General features: G+C 44.5%; 1 protein-coding gene across 1 annotated transcript; it reads right to left on the bottom strand.

The window, feature by feature from the left end:
* Positions 1-227: 227 nt before the first annotated feature.
* Positions 228-21,940, bottom strand: LOC111147149 (olfactomedin 4). The gene is made up of 5 exons (XM_022503053.1): positions 21,773-21,940; positions 16,285-16,437; positions 10,474-10,686; positions 9,330-9,489; positions 228-1,805 (listed from the first exon to the last, which is right to left on the bottom strand). Exons 1-5 carry the CDS (start codon positions 21,938-21,940, stop codon positions 1,003-1,005), a joined length of 1,497 nt encoding a protein of 498 aa, XP_022358761.1. The 3' UTR covers positions 228-1,002.
* Between the last annotated feature and the right edge of the window lie 750 nt (positions 21,941-22,690).

Genomic DNA, 22,690 nt, shown 5'->3' with positions numbered 1-22,690 from the left:
CACTTGATATGACTTAATACAAGTGAAGCATATGCTCCAAGGGCTTTCTGATATAACCACATAGGCTATTATTTCATCTGCCATGTGATCTTCCTAAGGTCTTAGAGTCATGGAAATGAAACTTCATGAAGAGACAAAAAACCATGGTTTTGTTTTTCTTATATCCATGCCATAAAAAAATGGTTAATTTTCATAAAAAGCAGGAAGTAGGGAACGGGGAGAGTGGGGGATGGGGGTGGTGGGAATCGATTGGGAAGTTTGGTTCTAATCTGCTGAGCTGCCTTTGGAATGAAGTTATGAGGTAGGAGGGCTCTCCTGACTCTGACCTAGGTGGACAGAGGGAGCAGAGAAAAATCTAGAGCCTCATCTGTACGTCCAGCTGGGACTGATTTACAGTGTACAACCTAATGCATAAAAGAGCCTTTCTTTAGAAAACTCTAAGTGTTTTACAGATATAATATAAGCATGCTAATTTACTAATCTGCTCTATATAAAACGTCATTCCAGGTGTTAGGAAGAAAAACAAAGACGGAGATTCGATCCCTCGAGGAGCTCCAGGTATCCATCTGCCTAACTGAGCCCAGGTTTCTTCCAAGTACGGATGAATTAGCCTGGCTACATGGGGCAGAACTGGTCATTGAGACATGTTGGGACAAAGAATCCCCAAAAGACAGGCGGAGTTCTCTTCGAGTTCCTTCCTTTCCAGATGCTGCCTGGACCACTGACACCTTCCTGGGACCCACACTGCCCCTACACCTCCCCAATCCCAACCACCCTGGAACGACCTTCTTTCCAGTAGGGAAATGTACCTCTGGAGGCAGACAGCTTCCAAAAGAACTCATCAGACCAGGGCAAATATCCCAAGTCTCTAGCGTGATAGAACTATGCTCCCAAATATCACTACTAAGCAAACACACTTCCAAATCCCCCTGCAGATAGCTAAATAAGTGAAAAAGACCATTTTTTTAAAGAACATTCTCTGCCTCTCTCAACCTCACCCATTTACTTGGGTTCCTGGTTAAAGATCACATCATAATTCAGAAGGTAACCATCATTATAGACAAAAAGTTTCTGCTCAAAAGGGTGATAGTTAATGCTCTGTATTTTTTCCTGCACCTTATGCAAGGTAATATCTAGCCTGCCCTCTTTGCCTGTGTTTGTGTCATAGTAGTAGAAAATCTCTTCTTCTTTGGTGTTCAGAGTGCGGGTGGCATACAGAACCCCACATACCATGAAGGCATTGGAAACAGATGGCTTATACTGCCTGGTGTACCAAGTGTTCAGCACCAAAAGCGTGGTGTCGTTGAGCTGACTAATCACCATGTTACCGGTGCTGGCTTCAGTTGAATAAATCACCCACAATCCATTCTCATCCACAGCCAAGTCAATATCTTGCCAACCAACACTAGCATACGAAAAGCGGTTATTATAGGCAGCATCAGGGAGAGTCTGAGTCACTTCAGCCCTGTTGTTCCTCAGGTTAATTTTGGCAATGTTTCTGGTGTTGTACCAATTGACGTACATGTAGTTGTTATAAACCACGATACCAGCGCCTTGGCCATAGAAGAGTCGCTGCTCTCGGGCATTTATGTACAAGAGCAAATCATCCAGTGTATTGTGGAGTCTGTAATACTCCAGATATCTCCCATCTGTATTCAAAGGGGCTACCCAGTACAGCCCCCCTTCTGGATGCTGGGGAGAGTAATCCCGACCCCAGGCACCACACTTATAGGCAAACCCTCTCCAGTTGAGCTGAACAACAGTCGGCCTGCTGATATTCACCACACTGCCGTGCCCACAGCTCCCTGTACAAACAAGAACATGAAAGGGCATTCTTAGAGAAAATGAATAATAAGACACAAATGGTTTCATACCCTAAGAACAAAAGGAATCCATTAAGATTCTTCTTGTCAAGGTTGAGTGACGACAGTGGTTCTGAGGGAGAAGAGCCAAAACCTTCTTGGTATCGGTCTCAATGCAAACCCGCTGTGGGCTTGGAGAAAACAACCTTCTGTTTCCATGAGCGGGCTTTCAGTTTGGAAATGGGGATGCTGAAGCTGCCAAGAGCTGTACTAAAAATGTTTGAGGGCCCAGAAAGAGGAAAGGAGGACTTGGTGGATGTAATAGATTGTCTTCTATCAGAAAGCGTTCTGCAATTTTTTTTTTTAATTTCATCTTTCTTACAGAGAAATCAAGAAAGCAAGGTCATCCCAGACCCTCCCTTTTTCCCCATAAAGCCTGCTATGCCCCCAGGAACAAGGACAATTGTGATAAAGGAGAAGACTGTCTTAGGCAAGTGTCCATGCCCTTCACCTTTCTGCCCCTCCCTGGAACCCCAGGGAGTACATAACCACACCGGATGCCAGTGTTCCCCCAAGCCAACCTCAGAAGAGGAAGTTTTAAAATGGTGTTTTAATGATACAAAAGCGATGGTCCTGTCATGGTGGGATTTCAGCCTTGAGAAGCCATGGAAGCTATTTTAGGGCAATATCGCCTGCTCTGTGCCCAAGGCAGAGCCCACTACATAGTGGCAACATCTTGCTATAGAGTGATAAGGCAGGTCTTGCTGTTCATACCACATATCCTGCTGGGCCACAGAATGCCAGGCGAGTACTTCACCTTTCCCCGTCGGACACCGCTGTGGAACCAGACTCACTGGGGCACTAAATCTGCCTTCCCTATAACACCAGCGAGCGACCCGGGCTGGGCAACTGGGCTTCCACACTGCACTCCGAGATGCCTGCCAAGCCAAACTGTTTCTGAGCTACAAAAACAAAATAAAATTCCTCCAGGATTTTTATAACTATCCAGAGTTGAACACGCAGTGTCTAGGATCTTAATAAATACCCTTTACAAACGGGTAACATTGTTTCTGGGATGACAAAGAAAATTCAACTTCAAGTACATTCGAGGTCATTTTCCCTCATCCGACTGCCTGGAGCAGAGCAGGTGAGGGAAGGAGGACCAGAACCTGAAGCACTCGATCTGGCTTTGAACGCTGGGAGGGAATCAGGGAGCCGTGGAGAGCACATGATGGGAGCTGGAACCAAAAGCAGAGCTCCAAAGAATTACCTGATTTATCACAGGGGGGCGGGGAGAAGGGCTGGTGAAGGGGGAGCAAAGCTTTGCCTGTAAGTCTGTGCCTCTGACCGATATGGAAAGACCTATTTCGTGCTCGCTTCGGCAGCACATATACTAAAATTGGAAAAGACTCATTTCTCTCCTTGCTAAATGTCCCCCCCCTTCTCCCCTCCTTACTCAAGGACTGCTCAGAGGTGAAACCATTACTAGAAACCCTGCTTTTATTTTTCCAATCTGCTGGGGCTTTTTGGTCCCAGAATTACATATGTGCTCCTTAAATGCTCTCATAAATCCGCAGTTGGTGGGAAAGCCAGCCAACCATACAACAGGTAGAGAAATGAAACCATTCTGTACCCAACCTCAAATAATTTTGCATATCATTAAGCAGAACACAGTTGCAGGTTTATTTTAATAATGCATGCACCATTTCATAAATAAAAAAGCAACGTGTGTTCAGCCAAGAGATTGCTCTCTACCAAAGAAATAATAAATAAAATTATAAATTATTATTTCTTCTCCTAAAAGTGATCTCTCAGATGAATGCTTGTTTGCTTTTGTTTATGAAACAATGCATGAATTATTAAAATAAAGTTAGCGGTGTGTTCAGTTTAATGATAACAAAAACTGTTTGAGTTTCCATATGCTACAAACTGAATTTTCTAGTTAAAATGTCTTCCCGAGAACTTATTTATTTAACTACATTTCACTCTAAGGAAATGAAAGAAAATCACGTTTTTTTATTGCAGGTTGGAAGACTTAGGAATTGTTTGCTTAATTGAATCTTGCTTTCCTGGAAAGAAAGTATCCCAAAACAACAGCAACAAAATACTTAAGGGAAAGTTATGATGCATAAACGTATCCACGCATTATCAAGGGGTTAAAGATCATAAACTGTTCTGCCTTGGATGTGGAAATCCTTAGATATAAAGGAACCAAAATAAACTTTTTAAAATGACTACTTCTGGGGCGCCTGGGTGGCTCAGTGGGTTAAAGCCTCTGCTTTCGGCTCAGGTCGTGATCCCAGGGTCCTGGGATCTAGCCCCACATCGGGCTCTCTGCTCAGCAGGGAGCCTGCTTCCCTTCCTCTCTATCTCTGTCTGCCTCTCTGCCTACTTGTGATCTCTGTCAAATAAATAAATAAAATCTTAAAAAAAAAAAAAAAAAGACTACTTCTGGGGCACCTGGGTGGCTCAGTGGGTTAAAACCTCTGCCTTCTAAAAAAAAAAAAAAAAAACCTCTGCCTTCTGCTCAGGTCATGATTCCAGAGTCCTGGGATCGAGCCCCGCATGGGGCTCTCTGCTCAGCAGGGAGCCTGCTTCCCTCTGTCTCTGCCTGCCTCTCTGCCTACTTATGATCTCAGTCTGTCAAATAAATGAATAAATAAATCTTTAAAAAAATGACTACTTCTACTGTCATTAATAATAATAATAATGGTTCATCATTTTCCATGCCGACCAGGAAATCAAAAATTGTACCTGGTATAAATCCCAAAACTCTTGAAACCACAATCTCTGTTTCTCATTTTCCAACCATTCCTAAACATTCTTTTTTTTTTTTTAAAGATTTTATTTATTTATCTCCTAAACATTCTCCTGTCCTTTTCGTCATACCCCTCTTCTCGATGTCCTCCGGACCATTTTTAGGGTTCTGGCTATGGTCAAAGGAAATAGAAAAAGAGAGGAGAACTGAGCATTGCTGCCAATGCTACAGATGTGACCACAGCAGTGACAGACCAGAGAAAAGGCCATGGTGGGCTTCCTCGACTCCTGGCAGCAAGCCATCCTGGAAACACCACTGAAACTGACAGCCAGCCGGGTGCCCACTGCTCATCCAGCCCAGCAGGAGCCTCCACTGTCCTCACCCCATATATGCCAAGCTTTTCCCAACCCCCCTTAACTCTTACCCTCCCCCCCTTCATTTAAAGGTCTTAGGGGTACTTCATTCCCTTCCTCAGCCATCACAAGTTTCCCCTGACCCTCGGACAACCACCCATGCCCAACCATAATCCAAGAATGTAAGAGACCAATGAATTATTCTGCATTTTCTGGTAGAAAAGAACATGCCACAGAAACAAGAGTAAAAGCACCCTTTCAGCTATCCCACAAGCAAGGAAGCCAAGATAACCTGGTGTTAATCAGGTCGGTGAGTTATCAGAACTTTCCTGTTACTCTGGGAATCGCAGGTGCACCTCGCTATCAGACCATCTATGGAAGGCAGCCTGATGGAGTGAAATATTGGCAGATAGATTCCAAGTCAAATCCCGACTCTAGTACTTACTGGTTATATATAATCTTCTGAGCATTAGCTTCCTTATGTTAAAAAGAAACAAACAAACCCTAATACCTCCTCTGTAACTGATAAGAAGAAGAGTGAGAACTCATGTACGGTAAGTCAATAACTGGTAACCATCAGCATTATAATCACACGACACTGGAACTGAAGGTTCACCTGCCTGTCTCCCTTCCTACAGACTGGTTTCTGGAGGTTCCTGGAGCCATCCTGGTAACCCTGGTTCCCCAAACAGGACCAGCCATGCAGGGGCACCAAATTAGGATTGTGAAATAAGGGAAGGAAAGACTGATCAAATCTCCCAAACCCAGCTTACTGTATTTATAAAACCCCAGACTTCTACTCTGCTACATATCTGAGTTTTTCAAAAAGCCTAGTATCCACTCCACAGAACGTAATACAAGGAACCTTCCACACAAGGGTAGCCTTGGTTGGCAATCTCCTCCTCACGTAATTCATTGGATCTGGCCGTGGTATTCTGAAAATACCCTGGGAAGCCACAAGGTAAGCCTGTAACATTCCCTGACTTGGCTTTTTTAAAGCCTCATGGTTGTATTTGTATGTGTGAGGTAGTAGAGAGTTTTTAATTTGCATCAACAAATGGGAATTCAGGGGCGCATGGGTGGCTCAGTGGGTTAAGCCTCTGCCTACAGCTCAGGTCATGATCTCAAGGTCCTGGGATGGAGCCCCGCATCGGGCTCTCTGCTCAGCGGGGAGCCTGCTTCCCTTCCTCTCTCTCTCTGCCTGTTTCTCTGCCTACTTGTGATCCCTGTCTGTCAAACAAATAAATCAAATCTTAAAAAGAAAAAAAAAAAAAGGGGAATTCAAATTTCTTGCCCAATTTTGAAGGTTGGGTAAAAAAAAGTTAGCAGCTAGGTACCAAACTCCAGAATTATAACCCATAAAGATATTTTAGTTTATCTGATTAAAATTTTTACTACCAAAAAACAAAAAGTCTTATGGTTAGTAGCATTTTTCTTAAACCAAAGACTATATGCAGAGGAAACTTAATCTGGGATCTGTGAGTACAATCTCCTATCTGGACAACTGAGTGTCGAATGAAGAGGAGAATACAATTAATTCACTCGTGATAATTTTCGGTAATTAACCTGGCCATAATCATAAAATGATGAAGACCAAATTAACTCTGAATTATTGGATATAGACAACCCAACACTCTGCTTCTCCTAAGGCTTGGGATCTGAGCAGGTCACCCCATATCCTCCATCCACCATTCACGGAGCACCTACTGTGCGTCAGCACAGAACGCGGTGTCACTACCAAGCACGACAACGATCCACCCCAGAGGGAGTGCGTACATTTGCCTCTCTTACACCATTTAGAGTCAGGGGGAGATCAGAAAAAGAGTCCGTTGTTTTCAGAAGAAAAAGTTAATGAGCAGAAGGCCAATTATTTTAGATTAGAAAGTTCTATGAAATGAAGCAGAAAAGGATGCCATTTGCGGCATAAACCAAATAGAAAGCATGTTTTATCGAGCCCTAACTACATGTGCTGGTTCTAAGTCCAGCTGACCACAGGGGAAGCACGCTGCGACTGCAGGGGAGGGGCCCAGAGAACTTGGAGCTGCTTTATAGCTGCGATTTGATTTGCACGCAGCCTTGTGTTCTGTGCAACTCTGCAGTGAAAAAAAGCAGACAGGCCAGATTTTAAAGTCCCATAATAGTGAGTAACTTTAATTAAAGTCTCCACAGGCTCACAACTTTGTGGTGCCTAGGGAGTTTCCAATTCTGCATTATCAACCAATCTAAACAGAAAAAGAGCAAGTAAAAAGAAATTGATTTAAAAACATGACAAAAAGTCAGTTTAATATAAACATCATAAATATAATATGAACAAAGCTGGAGGAGGGCCAAGTGGCTTGGCTGAGATCCAGGTACTACCAAGGTTGTGGGAAAGTGAGAAGAAATCTGGGTCCAATTTGCTTAAACAACACAGCTGGGCTGGGATGGCTCACAAAAGTCTAAGTGTGAGGACCTAGGGGAAAGTTCTAGAAAAAAAAAATCTAACAAAAATTATCTAACAGACTCACTCGTTGTCCTCCTTAGATATACCAAGCAGTGTACTTTGTCTCCCACTGCCACCCTTGAGTTACTGCCATCGGACATGTTAGGTCCTTTGATAGCGACAGAGCAAGGGGCACTGCATGTCAGCTTCAGTTCTGCCACTAACCACCTGTGTGGCCTCGGAAAAGCAGCATCCTCACTACCTAAGTCCCCTCCTCCTGAGACACGATGGACCTGAGCCAGATTGCTCTGAATGTCCCTTTCAGTTCTAAAATGTCCTCACTCTAAGGAATACAGAGAAAACTGTGCTGGAAAAATCTATGCCATGAGGAAAATTTGCTGTGGAGAAAAAGAAAGGAAGGAAGGGAGGGAGGGAGGGAGAGGGAAAGAAATAGAGAAAGGGAGGGAGGAAGAAAGAAGGGGAGGGAGGGAGAAAGGAAGGATGGAAGAAGGGAGAGGAAAGAACGAAAGAGGGAGGGAGGGAAGGAAGGAAGGGCAGGATGGAAGGGTGAAAGGGAGAAAGCCTTGCTCAGGTGTTATCAGGGTTTGTCACTGCTTTGAACCCTGGCCTCACGGAGCGCTGCGTGGCCCAGCAGAATAAGCTCCCATTTTCAGCACACACTGAGATGGCTGATCCCAGACCGAATTTAACCTTAGCTTGTTATGGAGGGCGAGGCTCGGCCTTTGTCCTGAACCTCCTCTTTACTGTGACAGACCGACAGCAAAGCAGAGGGAAGCATCGGTCTCCTGAATACCACCAAGAGGCTTACGACGATGGCAGTGTCTCATAAAGCCTTAAAGAAACCAGTGACATTGACAGGGACCCAGAAACACACAGCCTAAGAGGAAACAGGTAGTGGGAAGAGGAATTAATGAAAAGGACAAGAGCTGGATGACGGGATGAGAAGGTACAGGCCCCTTCCAGGCAGAGGCGCTCACGACCCGCAAAGCGGGCTTCCCCAGACAAGGGCTGCAGCTGAGGGGCCGAGAGGCGGGCTTCCACTCACCTGGAGGGTGTGCCGAAGCACCTGAGGACCCTGCACCTCTCCTGTCTCCAGCAAGGTTTCCACTTTGATTATCATCATTAATCATGATAACACATTCCAAGGCATAAGGGCCCATCGTAGAGCTCCATGCTTCCCAAGACTGGTTTCATTAAGCCCCACGACTACCCTGAGAGGTGGTACGCTCCTCCCGTTTTATCAGTGATGAGATGAAGGATCTTATAGCTGGGAAGCTCAGGTCTTTGGGGTCCCAGAGCCATACACCTGACCCCTACACTCTATGGCCTCCATTCCAGGAGGTATTACAGGGCACCCCTTCTATGCTCCACCTAGCCCCAAGGATGATCGTTAGAGAGTGAGAGGCCATCCCCACCCTCTGGGAACTCACGTCCGGGAGGGATGGCCCGCCACACCTGCAAGTCCTAAGGCCTCCCTCAATCCCAAGACATGCTAAACAGCAGATGCATTTAAGGAAAGCATAAAGGAAAAATAAAGAGATGGAAGCAGGGAGGTAAGGAGAGGAGGAGGGAAGGAAGGTTCAAGGCATACTGCAGGTCATCAGCCACAGGAGCCAATCACATCCGTGGCAGGGCACGGATGCCATGCAGATTCCAGAAGCTCTCACCCAGCCCCGCTGACGACAACTCCATCACTACAGAGATGGTTTTCTCATTAGCAAACATAAAGGGGACACATGTAATATGTGGATCTTGTCTTAAATCAACTCATTGTCAGTGCTTTTCCTCTATGAGCCCCAGAACGTGATGGCAAGTGGAGTTACTAAGGGAGAGATTTCCAAGCACAGAAGAAGAAGCTCAGAGCCTCGACGAGCCCGTCCTCTCTTCCCCACTGCCATCCCAGATCCCTTCCCCGCCCCGCTCTCAGCTCCTAACTGGGCCTGGCTCAAGTGGTAAAAGCATAGCATGCTTACCAGAGGAAGGAGGAGGTGGGGCGGCAGGAACATTTTCACCTTTAGAGGCTTCGCATTCCTTCAGCCTGGTCTTGAGAGCCAGGATTTCCCGGCGAATGGCAAGGACATTGTTTTTGTCTAGCGTCTCCAGCTTCTCTACCAGGAGAGTCATATTCCTTATCTAAGGAAATAAAAATTCAGAGTGACTTTATATTATTGTGCAATTTCTTTCATAAACATTCCAGGGCAGAATTTGTCACTTAGTGAAACATTGCTAGAGAATACACCCGAGATTCTCCTGAAAGGTTTCATTTGGAAGAATACATTTTATGGTTTAGCGTGAACGCCTGTCACATCTCAGGCAGATGTGTGTGACAAGAAGAAAATGGCAAAGATTTTAACAGATTTAATAATAGAGCACAGGCTCAGTCTAAGCAACCACAAAGGTCCATTAAAGTTCATTTCTAATAACCTTCCCTATAAACTCGTGTTTACTCATGTTGTATTATAATTAAGTTTCTAACGAATGGTGAGCACCAGAGAAATCTTACAGTCTGAAATATGTAACTAGAATTCTCAATTGTAGCCCATGTCATGACCGTGCTAGTAAATTTTCATTGATGTGAATTACCCAACCAAAACATTAATGTGATGGTCTTTATCCATAGAGGATAAAGGTCTCACCAAAACATACTCACAAGAAACTACTTTAAGGAGGGTTGCCAGTATGTGAAGAAGGGTTCCAAGAAGGATCAAGGATCACATGATCATTCAAGAGGAGAAATAGACCAAGCAAGTCCAAAATCAGGTAAATTGTGGCTTTCTAGGCCCATGAGCATACATCCAGAACAGAGAAGGCACCTGATCTAACCTGGCCATGGAGTTGTTCAGAATTATAGCATCTCCTTCCTAAAGACGTTCAAAGGCCACTTGGTTCTGGGGCAGGACCATTGGATGACACCTGCTCCTCAGTGAACATGGTCCCATCACGCTGAACTTACGTTCAAAGACAGATGTCCACGGAGAGCAGAACACGGAACATGCCATGTGGTCAGGCAAAAGTGCAAAACTGAAAGTTAGAAGAGAGAGCCGTGGCCTGGTCCCGGCACCTGCCCACTGAGGAGAATTTAGTATTAAAGCTCTCAGAAAGGGGCTCAAGCCTTACCTCCACTTCCAGCTGGTTGACAACAGCTGTGCTTCCAACAACACTGCCCTTCAGCTGTGTGATCAGTTTCTCCATCTCCTTCACTTCTATCTTGATCAGCTCGAAGTCCAGTTCGGTGTAAGAAATGGTATCCTTTTCCATGATCTCTACTCGGATGGTTAGGTTGGAGAGCTTCTTTTCATACACGCTGATTAACTGGACATACTCCCTCACCTGAAAGGGAATCAAAAAGCTAAGTCAATTCCCAAAGTGATACCATGCAGTCTTCCTCCACTGCCAAGCTCTTGGGGACTATCTGATTGCTGACAATCTTTTTTTTTTTCTTTTTTTGGTAAAGAAATGGATCAAAAATATATTTGAGTAGGCTTTTTTTAGTCTACCTAAAGCAAACTAAAAAAAAAAAAAATTATTACAATTGGTGGGGATTTTGCACTTGCCTAGACCAAAAATAATTTAGCTTTAGAGTCATCACGCAGAAGTATATTTTAATTTCCATTTTAATGTTTGAAGATATTAGGTCTCCAGACTAAATTGGTTCCAACCAGGCCCTCAATGCATATGCTGTGTCTAAATCAGGGATTCCCAACCTCAGCATTGTTGATGTTTTAGGCTAGACCATTCTTTCGTCAGGGGTGGGGGGGAGGTGCAGCTTCCTGGCCTCTAGATGCCAGTAACACCCATAGACCACTCAGTTGTGACAACCAAAAGTGTTCCAGACATTGTTAATGTTCCCTGGGAGCAAAACCACCACCAACAACAACCCCCTCCCTCCATCTAGAAACACTGCTCTAAATTTAAGTATTTTCTAGAAGAGGGAGAAATGTACTAAGTAGAATTCCTTCTCTGACTGCCACATGCATTGAGTTTTGAGCCCCTCTACCTTTCACAAAGTGGCATAAAGACCCGACTTTACTCTACAATACATGAGTGTATACACAACTGTCAAGTGAACATTCCATTAAACGCACCCACATTTATTCCAAGAACTGATTATTGCAATCAGACCTTTACGCGTTTGTCGCATATATTTGAATGTCTGATCGTTGAGTTAAAATACTTGCAAAAATTCCCTTGTGGTTTAGTGTATAATTGGAATCTCCAAATGGATTTTCCAATAAACACATTCGGTGGTTCTTTTTTGTATCTGGTCTCTAAAAGAAATGCCATGGCTTTAAGGACCTGCTCATTAAAAGTTGCTAGTTTTACATTCTTTTTAAAAATATGAACATAAGTGATACTTTTCCCCAAACTGTGCTAATGTCAAGTAGCTGATCCGTGGGGCCTGGATGAATTCTGAGCCAGATGTTGGCCTATAATCCTCCTAATACCAAAGGCAGCCCTAACTTCTGTCATTTTAGCCCTTCCACTTAACCCCACTGTGCAAATTAGAGCAGACTCATAGGCCACAGACCTCAAGGGCTAGGGCTTCAGGCAAAGAGGATTTTAATGAAAGTTGAAAATGCCGCCCTTGGCACTGCGAGTGTATTTCCTTGGGCAACTGATGCTCACTGCCATCAGCTGTGCCATCACTCAGAGTCTGATAAGGCTGGTGACATTTTGGTGGATAAGGAGGTTAGAAAAAAAAAAAAAATATATATATATATATATATATAACCTAACGAGTCCCCCCTCTCAAAAATATAAATGCAAATACAAGGTAGCCAGGTTTTAATTTCTATAAAAATCAAGCATAAAACCTTGCCTGTGATGATAATAATAATAGTAATAATAATAATAAAGCACCAATCCACTGCAGAAATGGAAGTTTGCAAAATGAGTATTCTTGTTGGCATTTGGCCTTGCCAGCTCTTGGAACACATGAAACACCCTCTGATTTCCTGGAACATGTTGGTGGCACATCACAGCTGTTGTTCTATAGAAACGAGTGATCCAACTGTTATCTCCGCTAAATAAAATGTGGCTCTCCTAGATTCTCGCTGAAAACCAAGGCATAACCTAGAGTTTGCCACCTATGAGAATGCGTGGCATGCCTGCCCTCGTTCAGCCACAAAATGAGGTCTCTACAGATCTTTTGGGGGAAAATTTGAGGTTCCTTCTGCTGATATTTAAAGGAAAGCTGGGTGATGTTTAGGAAAATCAGAATCATCCACGGAGTTCTAAGAAGGCAGGAGGGAGAGACACCTGGATAGCTCAGTTGGGTAAGCATCTGACTCTTGATTTTGGCTCAGGTCCTGATCTCAGGGTGGTGAGATCAAGTCCCCGGCCCAGCTCCATGCTGAGCATGGAGCCCGAGCCTGCTTGAGATTCTCTCTCCCTCTCCTTTTGCCTCTCCCTCCCTGCCACCCCCCTACCGCTCGGCCACGTGCATGCACTCTCTAAAAACATTTTTTAGAAGGCAGGAGGGAATTTGAGGACTTTCTTGGCTTCAGTAGATTGTTCACACAAACCCTCCTTTACATATTTGCCTCTCTAGTATTGACAATGGGCAATTCTGAGAACATCCAGTTCTCCCTGGAAGTGCAATGTCAGCAGAAGCATCCCAACTTGCCCAGAGATATGCAGCAAGACTATAGGTCTAGCCCTAAGAGGACACCTCCATGTGTCAACATCTTTTCTGCAAGCTCCTCATCACTACAAGTCTGAGCTAAAGATCGTCTGTGCTTGCCCTCAGACTACCAACCTAACATTCCGAGCTTCCATGCTTTTTTGTTTGTGATGCACATACTACATCATTGGTGGGTTCTAAGAATCGAACTTTTGGGGGGTTTCACTTCAGGATGTCTGTTGTTCTGCACAGTAAATGTCGTCTCATAATAGATAGGGATGTTGCACAGCCGGCTGTTAGACTAAAGAATCTGTCTGGCTCATGTTTCTGCCTCAAAACCTGTGATCACAATTATGGCCAGATTATTTGAAATAAATAAATGTACTTGGCAACACACCATTATTTTAATATATCTTTAACAAGATTAGTTGAGCTTGAATGGATGGTGAAGACATATGAGACACCTTGGAGCTAGAGCCACCTAAACTCAAATCGGCCTTCAGTACTTAGTAGGCAAATCACTTAATTTCTCTAAGCCTACATTCCATCCTATAAACTGGACGTAAAGATATCAAGCTTACAAGAGTATTGGAAAGAGTAGAGATAATGCATATTAAGAGCCTCACTTGGGGTGCCTGGCTGGCTCAGTCAGTAGAGTATGCAACTCTTGATCTCAGGGTTGTTAAGTTCAAGCCCCACATCGGGTACAGAGATTACTTAAAAATAATAAAATCTTTTTTTTTTAAGGGGCCTCACTTGCTGGATGTCTATAAACTGCAGCAATTATTAGAGAAACAGTGATTTCAGGGTTTTTTTCCAACTGACCTTTTAATTTATATTTCACCACACAAGACATTGTTCAATCAATGTTGTTCGTTTTAAGTTGCCTAAATGTCTCCCAGACTGCCTCAACCTTCTCGCACATGAGAATCCACTAGCGAATGTGTCCTATTAAATAACTTGCCCCAAAGGCTATAGAAAGAAAATCCTGAGCTGCCTTTTGTGTCACCCCGTCTTGAGTACTAGCACAAGAGGACATATCATAAACAACAGAAGAGTGTAATACGCTTTCAGCATCTTACGCAAAGGCAGCGCCGTCTTCCCTGTGTACTGACAGATAATGCATCAATGCAAAGCAGTCAAAACCCTCTTCTGCCAGCCCATCCAGTCGGGCATTCCCCCCAGGCCTCCAGGTAAACGGTGATTTTCAAGATGACTTAGGGATAGTTGTAATAATTCACCTGCAAATTCAAAAGCCCTCTGCTGAAGACATAAGTCTGGATTGAAGGCATGACTGACTTTCTGCATCTCTTCTTGGAGGCTGGTAACAGCACGGCCCAGAGAAAAGGAGCTGGGATGATTCTGCTGACCCAAATTCCTGAGCTGCCTCAACCAGCCAAGAGAAGGATGACCTGTCCATTTACATCCCTTGACCTTTATGAACCTCCATTTTTCCATCCCTGAAATGGGAAGAACACTGCCCCATCTGCTTAATGAGTCTCTTGAGAGTAGAACAGACCCAGAAGCATCTGGAAAAGCACAAGAGGAAGCAGTTCTTACTGTTGTTACTATCATCTGTCATGCAGAATTTATGATGCAAATCTCAACAGGGAGGTCAATTCCTTTCTTAGGCCACAATCGCGGATTTCTTGAGGTCCAGCTACTTATGCTTTCAGAATTAAAAGTTCTCCCACCTACTCTGCTCTTCCTTCCAGCCAATTATTAGCAAGGAAATGCCACCTGCCCCCTTTACAGGACTGGAATGAAATGTCCCCATACTCTGCACCCTGGCAGGCCGCACACTTCCCGGAGCAGCGTGGGGTTTCAAACTGCCCTTCACAATCCTGCCAGCAAAGAAGTCATGCAAATCAGCAGCTTCCACTATTTCAAAGCAAATGACTCTAACTGAAAAGATCTTTACTTAGGATTTTCCGCCACTTGTTATGTTTTTATGCATAACTTCTTATCTGTACTTGATTATGCTGGAATAAGGCTATGAATATTAATGACTAGAATTTATAATTTAGTGCTGTGCCTTTTCTGCTGATTAATTCAAGGACATTTTATTTCTTAAGAAGCTAGGTTCCTACTGTAGTCAAACACATTTTCCTGGACATTCATTTAAACACAGAATATTTATCTACCAATTCAGGTTGAAAGCAGGGTCTCAGCCTCATCATAATTTTTGTCTGAAAGGATAACTGTGCTAGATGTTGAGGGAGCTACGTTTAAATTTCTTAGGGAAACTTATTTGGAATCTTGTAGGAAAGCTCCTTGTAAATTAATGGAGTTGTATTAAATAATGCATAATGTGATTATAGCCTAGCTTGGACTTCACCTGTGCAGAAAATGGGAGACTTTCTAATTGATTTTTATCTTGACTAAAAATGGAGAAGCGGTCAAAACTGGAATGCCAAGTCACATGGCTCCAGCCGGCTCAGAGAAAGGCAAACCCTGTGGAATGACTTCCTCAGGCTAGAGAAAAGTCGTACTGGGGGGGGGGGGGTTGGAGTCAGGCTGCATGACCTATTAGAACTGACTCAAATTCCCAGAGAACTCTTCTATTTCGGTCTAATGCTAGACACATCTAATGTAATGTTCCTGCTGAGACAACAGAGGATAGATAACACACAAGAGAGAGAATAAGAGAGAGATGCACAGAGACAGAGAGAGTTAGAAGGAGAGACAGAAGAAGGGAGGGAAGAGAGTGAACTGGAAAGAGAAAATCAGAAAAAGAGAAAGGAAAAGAGGGAGAAAGATGGGAAGATAAGAGGACAAGCTTCCAAGAGGGGTAGAGGAGAAGGAAGAGAAAAAAAGGAGGTGGGAGCTTTCCAAAAGTAAAGAAAGATTAAAAAAAAATTAGGAAGGAAAGGGAGAAAGATTAGAAAGGATGGACAAGGGAAGGGGAAGGAAAGACAAGGCAAAGCTGGAAGAAAGACGAGGAAGAAGACCAAAAGGAAGAAGAAACAACAGAACCAAAAACCACATAAAAATTACAGGGTTGGGTTTCACAGGGAGAGCTCAGGGCTTCTTTCCAATCACACGTGCAAAATACTGAGGTGAGTTTATCCGTGGCATTCACAATCTCCAGCCCATTTTCCTCCTGCGTCCTCATTTCTCCTGCTCTAAAGAGCTCCGCAGGCTTACAGTAAAGTAAATGCTAATGCCACCACAGGAGGCGAGCGTGCTGGCTTTGGCACAATGAAGAAGGCTGCTTATCCAGTCCAAATAAAAAGGGTTTTGTTTTGTTGGTTGGTTTGTTCCTATCAAGATTTGGTTGGAAGAGGAAGAAAAGCAATGCTTACTTTAGAAAGCTCTTTCTCGAACTTCTGGGAGAGCACGTGAGCCGTGACTTCCAAGCGTTCCACTCTCTGCACGGGAAAGGCGGTGTCTGGGAGGGTCACGGAGCACTGGCAGGTGCCATGGTCATCCTCGAAGCCGGTGAAATTGGAAAGCGACTGTAAAGGGGAATAAATTCAGCATCAGTAATAAGCTGGGAAATGAGCTTTTTGGGAACTGGAGTGACAGAAATTGGCCTGTCAAGAGTGCTCAGAGGTAAGCAAGTGGAGTCCAATACATAAATGAATCAAATCGGGGTGCTTGGGTGGCGCAGTTGGGTAAGTGGCTGCCTCTTGATTTCGGCTCAGGTTCTGATCGCAGAACCCTGATCTCAGGGTCCTTAGATCGAGCCCCTCTGGGCTCATGCTCAGTGGGGAGTCTGCTTGAAATTCTCTTTCCTTCTCCCTCTGCCTGTCTGCCCCTCTCCCCATTCACGCTCACTCTCTCTCCAAAATAAATAAATCTTTAATAAATGAATGAATGAATGAAAGGATCAGAGCCACAAGCTAAAACTGCCATGTTTCCCAGGCAGTGATTACACTTAGTTCAGCCACATCTCCACGAGCCAGGCTAAGCCACTGTCAGACTCCTTTACCTAGAGGAAGATTCTCCTTTCTTGAGGAGGCTTCAAGGAAATTATTACTGTTCCCACATAAGGAAAGGGAAAGAAGGAACTGATGGGCAACCTGCATTTGAATTCTGGTTCTACTACTTACTGGACACGAACCCTCTGTAAGTCCTCTTGCTTTCCTCATATGTCTAATAGAGATAACCTGCTTCACAATGTCATCCCCAACTACGTAATGTAAACCAAGTCCGTGGCACGTGGTTGGTGATCAGTAAATGTCACTTTCCCTTTCCTTCCATGCACTCATTTTCTTTACCCTAACCCCAACCCAATGCCTTCCAATGAATGGAATGGGAAAACCATATCATGGATATGGAAAACCATCATGGATACGGGTTACAGGGAAAATATACAGTGCAAATTCACATCCTCTCTTCACCCAGGAGTTATATAATTAACATGCTTCAAAATGGAAACAAACCAGCCATTTTTAAAAGACTGAATAATGTGGGAGTTTGAAGGTTTTGTGCAAAAAAAAAAATTAAGTTTTCCAGCTTCCACTTGCAGAAAAGTCATTTTAAAATATTTGATGTTTCTTTAAGATATTCAGGCTCACACTTTGGTGCCGCTGCATATTTTAAAATGACAGGTTTGAAAGATCCTGTTTTTCCTTTGTCCCCTTTGAACTTCCCCAAGGGGATCCCAGCACAATTAACATTTTTTTTATTACTACTCTTGCCTTCCAGAGGAACTCTTGTCAGCCGACTGGTTGCAGCTTTACAATGATCTCATCTGATGGCCAGGCCAAAGCTCACCTGTGGAACCTGAGACTGAAATGTCTCTGAAACTACCAAGGACAGAGCAATGGCTCACAGACATTGAAGAGATGCAGGCCATACCTCTCAAAGTTTAGGAGGTCAGCTGGCTGCAGCTGAGACGGGGTGTTCTGTGCATTTAATATGTATCAACCTCCATGATTTCCGAACAGGTTGGATCTAGATGCTTCATAATCAAGACGTATTCTGTCAGTGACCCCTGAACCAATTAATTCAGGCTTTTTTGCAACTAAATTGCTTATCAATTTAACCTAATCTTCTTTAGGATGAGCAAACACACACACACACACACACACACACACAATGTTTATATACATATAGATGCCAGGTAAATTCTTGACATTGGTCTCAATTCCCTTTGCCAATCACGTCCCACACCCGCAGGAACTGGGGAGTTAGGAGGAGAGACAAGCAGGTTTATGCTGAACCCGGGGCTGGGTATTTGCCCAGGATGAAGAAGGCCTAGACGAGCGACCCCAGAAGTCTGCCAGAGAGACCAGCTTCCCTTGGAAGCAGCTTTATCACTCCCACCGAAACGAGAAAGACTCCCATTCAAGCACACCAAGGCTTTTACAGGAGGACCAACGTAGTGTGGACTTCCAAAAAAAACAGCTTATTATACCAACTGTCTACCCTCAAAAAAATGTCTTGTGTTGTATTTTGACAAGGGGAGGTTAATCAGCTGCACAAGACAGGGTTGAACCACGCTTAGAGTTCACTGAAAAGCCCTGTCAAATCAGAAAATAGTGGAGATCATCAAGCAGTCGCTCGACAATCAACTAGAAACCACCAGCTAACAACTTTGAGTCCTGAAGTTCACCTGAAAGGCAGGCAAATAATTATGAGCCCTGCTGACAGCCATTTCCCTGTCTTCTATCGAACATCTCTGTCCCAGCACTTTGGACTCCCCAGCTTCCAACCTGCTTATCATCAGCCCAGCATGCGCAGCTGACATCAAAATGGTCCATAAGTTTGATCAGTGTCTCCCATTAGAGATATTTCTGCTCCTCACATTCAAAGACAATGAAGCTAATGGTGACGGGTCTCTCTCTCTTTGCAGTGAATGCTTGAACTCTACGTGAGTGTAACAGGAAGAAGGGGAGACATAGACATGTTCTTGTCCCCTTGGCCTTTGAGAGGGTCTGCAATCTCCCTTGTGGGGGACAAATAGGACCCTCTGTACCTTATAAGACACCTCACACTGATGGGGTCTCATGCAGCATGTGTTCAATTAACATTTACTGGTGTCTACAGCTCGCCAGGCTGTGGCATTAGGGAGACAAGTAAGACCCAATTCCTGCCCAGTGAATCAGGCCCATTGTCACAAGAGAGCCTTCCTGTCCTTTTTCCAACAAACTCAAACCCCTTAGCCTGATGACAAAAGCACACGACTCCATGTTCCGACTCTGCCAGTCACCGTGTAGAACAAAGCATGGCGCCTTCTCTTGTCTGTGAAACGAGGACCCTGATAGCAGCTCCTTCTTTGCAGGAGGATATCTGAGGCATGTGGAGTGCTCACTCAGAGTGCTGGAGCTGAAGGTGTGACTCACATTTGTGATTTAAGGTTGCAATTGGCTCTAATTAGCAGCCAGGTCTAAGTGCCTGTAAAGATTCAAGGCATAAAATAATGGTACTCAACATTTTCAAAGTACAGAAAATGATACGTTTGGAACTTGCTCAATGACAGTTATAAAGGGGTTTTCCACCACTTTCCAAAGAGCTCGTCAAGCTGACAGCCAGCCCTAGAAAATTGGGTTTATAGTAGAAGTGACACCTAGCCTGCTATAAAAAAGAAGTTGGGGCAGTAATACTGACTCACCAGAGGGAGATAAGTAAACCAGGAAGGAAATCAATACCTCTAAGTACAATTTAACTACTAGTCTTTATCTACTTTTAAATAGTTATCTTTTTACCAGACAACAGACATACTGGATTTCCTGGTTTCTTGACCTATATTTTATTTTTTGTTATTTTAACTGGTCATCTGTTTCTGATAGATGATAAAGGCTTCAAAATAAATTATTTATCATTAACTTCTTTCTTCAAAGTCAGCCAGTTCGAATTGTCCCCAGAAGTTACTTATTAGCATCATGGAATAAAACAATGCATCTGATTTCTGGCTACAAAGACTATCTGGGCATATCTGTGATTCCCAAACTATTCTCCTCTTCAAAATAAGTTTTTATCTCTACTCTCCATCGCCCCAAAACCTAGAAGGCTGCCTAGGGAAAGATGGGGAAGAGGATGGACAGACTAAGTCTGAGTTATGTAATCTGTTGGCTTAGTGACTTTACACCAATGATGTCACCTCTTTAAGCCTCTGTCTCCAATATCTCTAAAATGAGACCATTAATTTTACCGATCTCTGAGCATTAAATAAGATAACACATTCTATGATATTATGTACTAAGCGAGCCCCATCATTTATTAGGCACTCAGTGAACATTGTTGTGGCAGTTTCTATCTGGGTCCTACCCAAACCGTTCATTAATCAACAGGTTTCCTTTGCCTACATTGTTCTTTTATTCTTAAGATTTATTATTTTTTTTTAAATTTTTTTTTAAGATTTTATTTATTTGACAGAGAGAGAGAAATCACAAGTAGGCAGAGAGGCAGGCAGAGAGAGAGAGAGGAGGAAGCAGGCTCCCTGCAGAGCAGAGAGCCCGACGTGGGGCCCGACGTGGGGCTCGATCCCAGGACCCTGGGATCATGACCCGAGCCGAAGTCAGAGGCTTTAACCCACTGAGCCACCCAGGCGCCACCAAGATTTATTATTTATTTGAGAGAGAGAAAGCACGTGCACACAAGGGGAAAGGCAGAGGGAGAGGGAGAGGGACAAGCAGACTCCCCACTGAGTGAGGAGCCCAAAAAGGATGAGGGACCCCATCCCATGAGCCTAAGATCATGAACTGAGCTGAAATCAAGAGTTGGGTGCTTAATGCACCAGGCCACCCAGACATCCCTGCATTGCACTGCTTTTGCCTTTGCTCTGATGGCAAAAAGGAAACTTCAGAAAAGCCTTCTCCTCCCATTTTCCCAATGGCCCTTCCATTCAGACTCAAGCACGTTAGCAGCAACCTGACCTGTGAATAAAGATCATAAAAGTGCACAGGGACAGCCTTTGGGGAAATTAAGGCTCCTCCACCCCAGGGCACACCGCAGCAAGGAAAGCCTGGGTCTGACAGAGCAGGGCTCCTACAGCGGCCCAGAGCCTGTGTGAGCTGGAAGGAGGAAATGCCTCCTGACCCCTAAAGTCTCACAGATCCCTGACTCTTCCCAGCAACTCAAGGACGATACAAAGAGGTCTCAGCTCCCAAGGAATGAGGCTCAGGACACAGCCTAGTAATGTGGCCTAACTGGGACAGTCCCTTTCCAGCACATTCTTTGGTTTTTGCTGTTGTTATATGTTTTGTTTTGCCTATTTATTGTTACTGCTGTTGTTTTGGAAATGGCTTTTATGATTCCCTATGGGGAACATGGGAGAGACTTAATACTCTTCTGGGAACATATCCACACATAAGAGCACTTTCCTAAAGACCTTCCCTACTTCTGTCATCCACCTCCTCCACAAACTAGGTTCAGAGAAACCATCAGGGCTCCAGCTGGAGCACTGTAGCTCTCACTCCCTTGGGGCTATTCTCCACCGTCCTCAGGGTCCCCAGTGGGCAGCAAACCAGACTAACTTTTCTGTATCTTCTGTTGGCAGGGCCCCTTCCCTAAGAGTTCTCATCTAGGATAGAACCTGGACATCTCTATTTTTAGAGTCCCCCTCTCACCCTCACCCCCTACCCCTGATTCCAAGTTGCAGCCAAGTTTGAGAACCTCTTTCAAGTTTGGATTCTTTCCCTAAAGCCCCCCAGTGGAAGCCCCCCTTATTCCTCATTCTTTTACCCAGGTTTTAATTCATTTCCGGGGCACCAGCAGGTAACAAAGGGAGCTGTAAATCTGTTAAGAGTACTCGGGTCTGGCCATCCATGAAATTATATTCAGATCCCCAAAAAGCGAGAAGAAGGGAATGAACACAGCTCTCAGACTGTGGGGCATCCTCACCTGAGACACGGAGCCAAGGCTGGGACCAAAGCTGTTGTTGAAGCCGGATTTCAACATAGAGTCAGGGAAAGAACTAGAGGGAGTGCTTGGGATCAGGGGCTCCAAATCCCCTGTGGTCTGGCCAAGGACGAATGGAAGGGTTAGGAGGCAGAGGAGGCCTGACGTCATCTTGTGCTCTTAACTGGAGCCCCTGGCTTCTGCAGAGCCCAGGGGCTTCTTATAATGCCCAGTGGGGATTTCCCCACGTTCAGTTTCCAGGAATAGGAAGCTGCCAGGGAGCATGTGACCACCCCAGAAGGGTCAGGACACCCAGGAACCTGAGCCACTTTCACACCTTGTCACTGAGCCCCATTCTGGCAGCTGTCCTTAGAGCTAGGTATCTCCTGCCAAATATTAACTCAAATGTGTTTTTTTGACGCCCAATATCTGGTTTCCAACTTGTTACTTCCTTGAAAGAGATGGGTTCAAAGCAATCTTTGTGGATGAATTAGAGCTTAAACATCCCAGGCAGGAAAAACAAGCCTCAGTCCTTTGCCCAGAAGCGGTTTCTAATTGTTCCCCAGGTCCCTGCCCCCACCTCCCATTTTACTGAATGATGTTTCCCAGAGAAAGTTAGGGAACCTGGTTCAGAGACTGTGAATCTCCCCAGGGGAACTCCCTCTTTAGATACTACTCCTCAAGCTGTCTCTGATGGCCCCCTTATAGAGTCTGCTTCTGGACAAATTTTTCTCAAAAACCTCCCACGGAGGGAGAGATCAGCAGTGTTTTCACTCTGGATGCTCGGTGAGGGCTCCACACTACCAAGCACTTACCATGGTGAGCTAGAGGAAGGAGAAAGACTCTGAACAGGAAGCTGCCCAGACCCGTTAGGGGGGTTCATGGCGAGTAGTTCTCCAGAAGCCTCTATCCAACTGACTT

Source organism: Enhydra lutris, unplaced genomic scaffold (genome assembly GCF_002288905.1).
Source record: "Enhydra lutris kenyoni isolate GAN:26980312 unplaced genomic scaffold, ASM228890v2 scaffoldscaffold15, whole genome shotgun sequence".
Classification (NCBI taxonomy): Eukaryota; Metazoa; Chordata; class Mammalia; order Carnivora; family Mustelidae; genus Enhydra; species Enhydra lutris.
The sequence above is the reverse complement of the archived record's forward strand: the minus strand, read 5'-3'. Positions and strand labels throughout refer to the sequence as shown.